The sequence below is a fragment of the Hyalella azteca genome, unplaced genomic scaffold (genome assembly GCF_000764305.2).
Source record: "Hyalella azteca isolate HAZT.00-mixed unplaced genomic scaffold, Hazt_2.0.2 contig2761, whole genome shotgun sequence".
Classification (NCBI taxonomy): Eukaryota; Metazoa; Arthropoda; class Malacostraca; order Amphipoda; family Hyalellidae; genus Hyalella; species Hyalella azteca.
In genome coordinates, this window is record NW_025933024.1 from 24,661 (window position 1) to 26,153 (window position 1,493).

At 39.0% G+C, this 1,493-nt stretch overlaps 1 protein-coding gene across 1 annotated transcript in view; it reads right to left on the bottom strand.

The window, feature by feature from the left end:
• The window catches only part of LOC108673307 (intraflagellar transport protein 140 homolog), a gene marked incomplete in the record, with an annotated part of 12,915 nt that overhangs the window by 7,371 nt on the left and 4,051 nt on the right, over window positions 1-1,493 (bottom strand). Inside the window, 1 exon segment of the mRNA XM_047885677.1 lies at window positions 1,010-1,130. Coding sequence (XP_047741633.1) covers window positions 1,010-1,130 — 121 coding nt within the window.

The window sequence follows — 1,493 nt, forward strand, 5'->3', positions numbered from 1 at the left end:
GTCTTAGGGATCATGCAGCAGTCTTAGGGATCATGCAGCAGTCTTAGGGATCATGCAGCAGTCTTAGGGATCATGCAGCAGTCTTAGGGATCAAGCATCAATTTTGTGGTGAAGAAAATTTAGATTGATTCCAAAAATAAAAAAATTAGTCGTCTGTAAAATAGTTCCACCAACGTAAATTATTGTGAATTTTTTTTTATGTTAAATATGCAGGTAAAATTTCCAATATTCACCCATAACGTGAACTCATTCAATTCCTCCAAGTAATAAATTTGTTTTCAACAATAACTTGACCTATTTGCAATCCAATACGCAGTCTCACGGTTTATATGAAACTAAGAGCGCCTATGAGTGGAGCGAAACTTAACAATAATGGTTGCTTTCATTTCAAAAATTGTGTTAGGCTCAATAAATTCTTCCGTTATTATTGCCTTATCATATTTTATAATATAGCTCATAATATATATTGCGTTTTGAAAATTTCATGTAAGAATATCACACTAAAATTTAATAAATGTTGATAATCGTGGTTGAAATTATTTTGAAGAAGACACAACACCGGGAAACTACAAGTCTCTTCAAACAGTTTCAGCGTTGGGCGCAACGAACTCTACCTTCAATAGGCACTATGTTTGACGTGTTTAATCTAAGATGAGGTGTAGCGTATAGGTGTATGTAGGTGTAGGTGTATAGATGTATGTAGGCGTAGCATATAGGTGTATGTAGCTGTAGCGTATAGGTGTATGTAGGTTTAGCGTATAGGTGTATGCTGGTGTAGCGTATAGGTGTATGTAGGTGTAGCGTATAGGTGTAGGGTATAGGTGTATGTAGCGTATAGCGTACAGGTCTACGTAGGTGTAGTATACGTAGGTGTACGTAGGTGTAGCGTATAGGTGTACGAGGTGTAGCGTATAGGTGTACGTAGGTAAAGCGTATAGGTGTATGTAGGTGTATTGGTGTGTATAAGCGTACGTAGGTGCAGCATATAGCCTGAGAGCAGGTAACTAACTTGTCCTGGGAGTGCATGATGTACTCCTCGAGCGAGGGCAGCTCGTCGAACAACATGCGGGGCACCTCGAAGCGATGAGTGTCCGACTTCTCGTAGTTACTCACCGCGCCGCTGAACTCGCCTGTAGGGTATATATACTGTTGTTTATTTCAGTACAAAATAAAACAAATAAAAAAGTTTTAAAAAACCCCGTTTTCTTAACGGATAAAAAAGAAAAACATTAACTCTTACATAACATGTGTATTTGATGCCTTGATATAGTTGAAATAATTGAGTAAGGTAGTAATTCTGTCTCTTATACACATCTAGATGTGTATAAGAGACAGCTCATCAGTGATGCAGTATCGCACTCATCAGTGATGCAGTATCGCGCTCATCAGTGATGCAGTATCGCACTCATCAGTGATGCAGTATCGCGCTCATCAGTGATGCAGTATCGCACTCATCAGTGATGCAGTATCGCACTCATCAGTGATGCAGTATC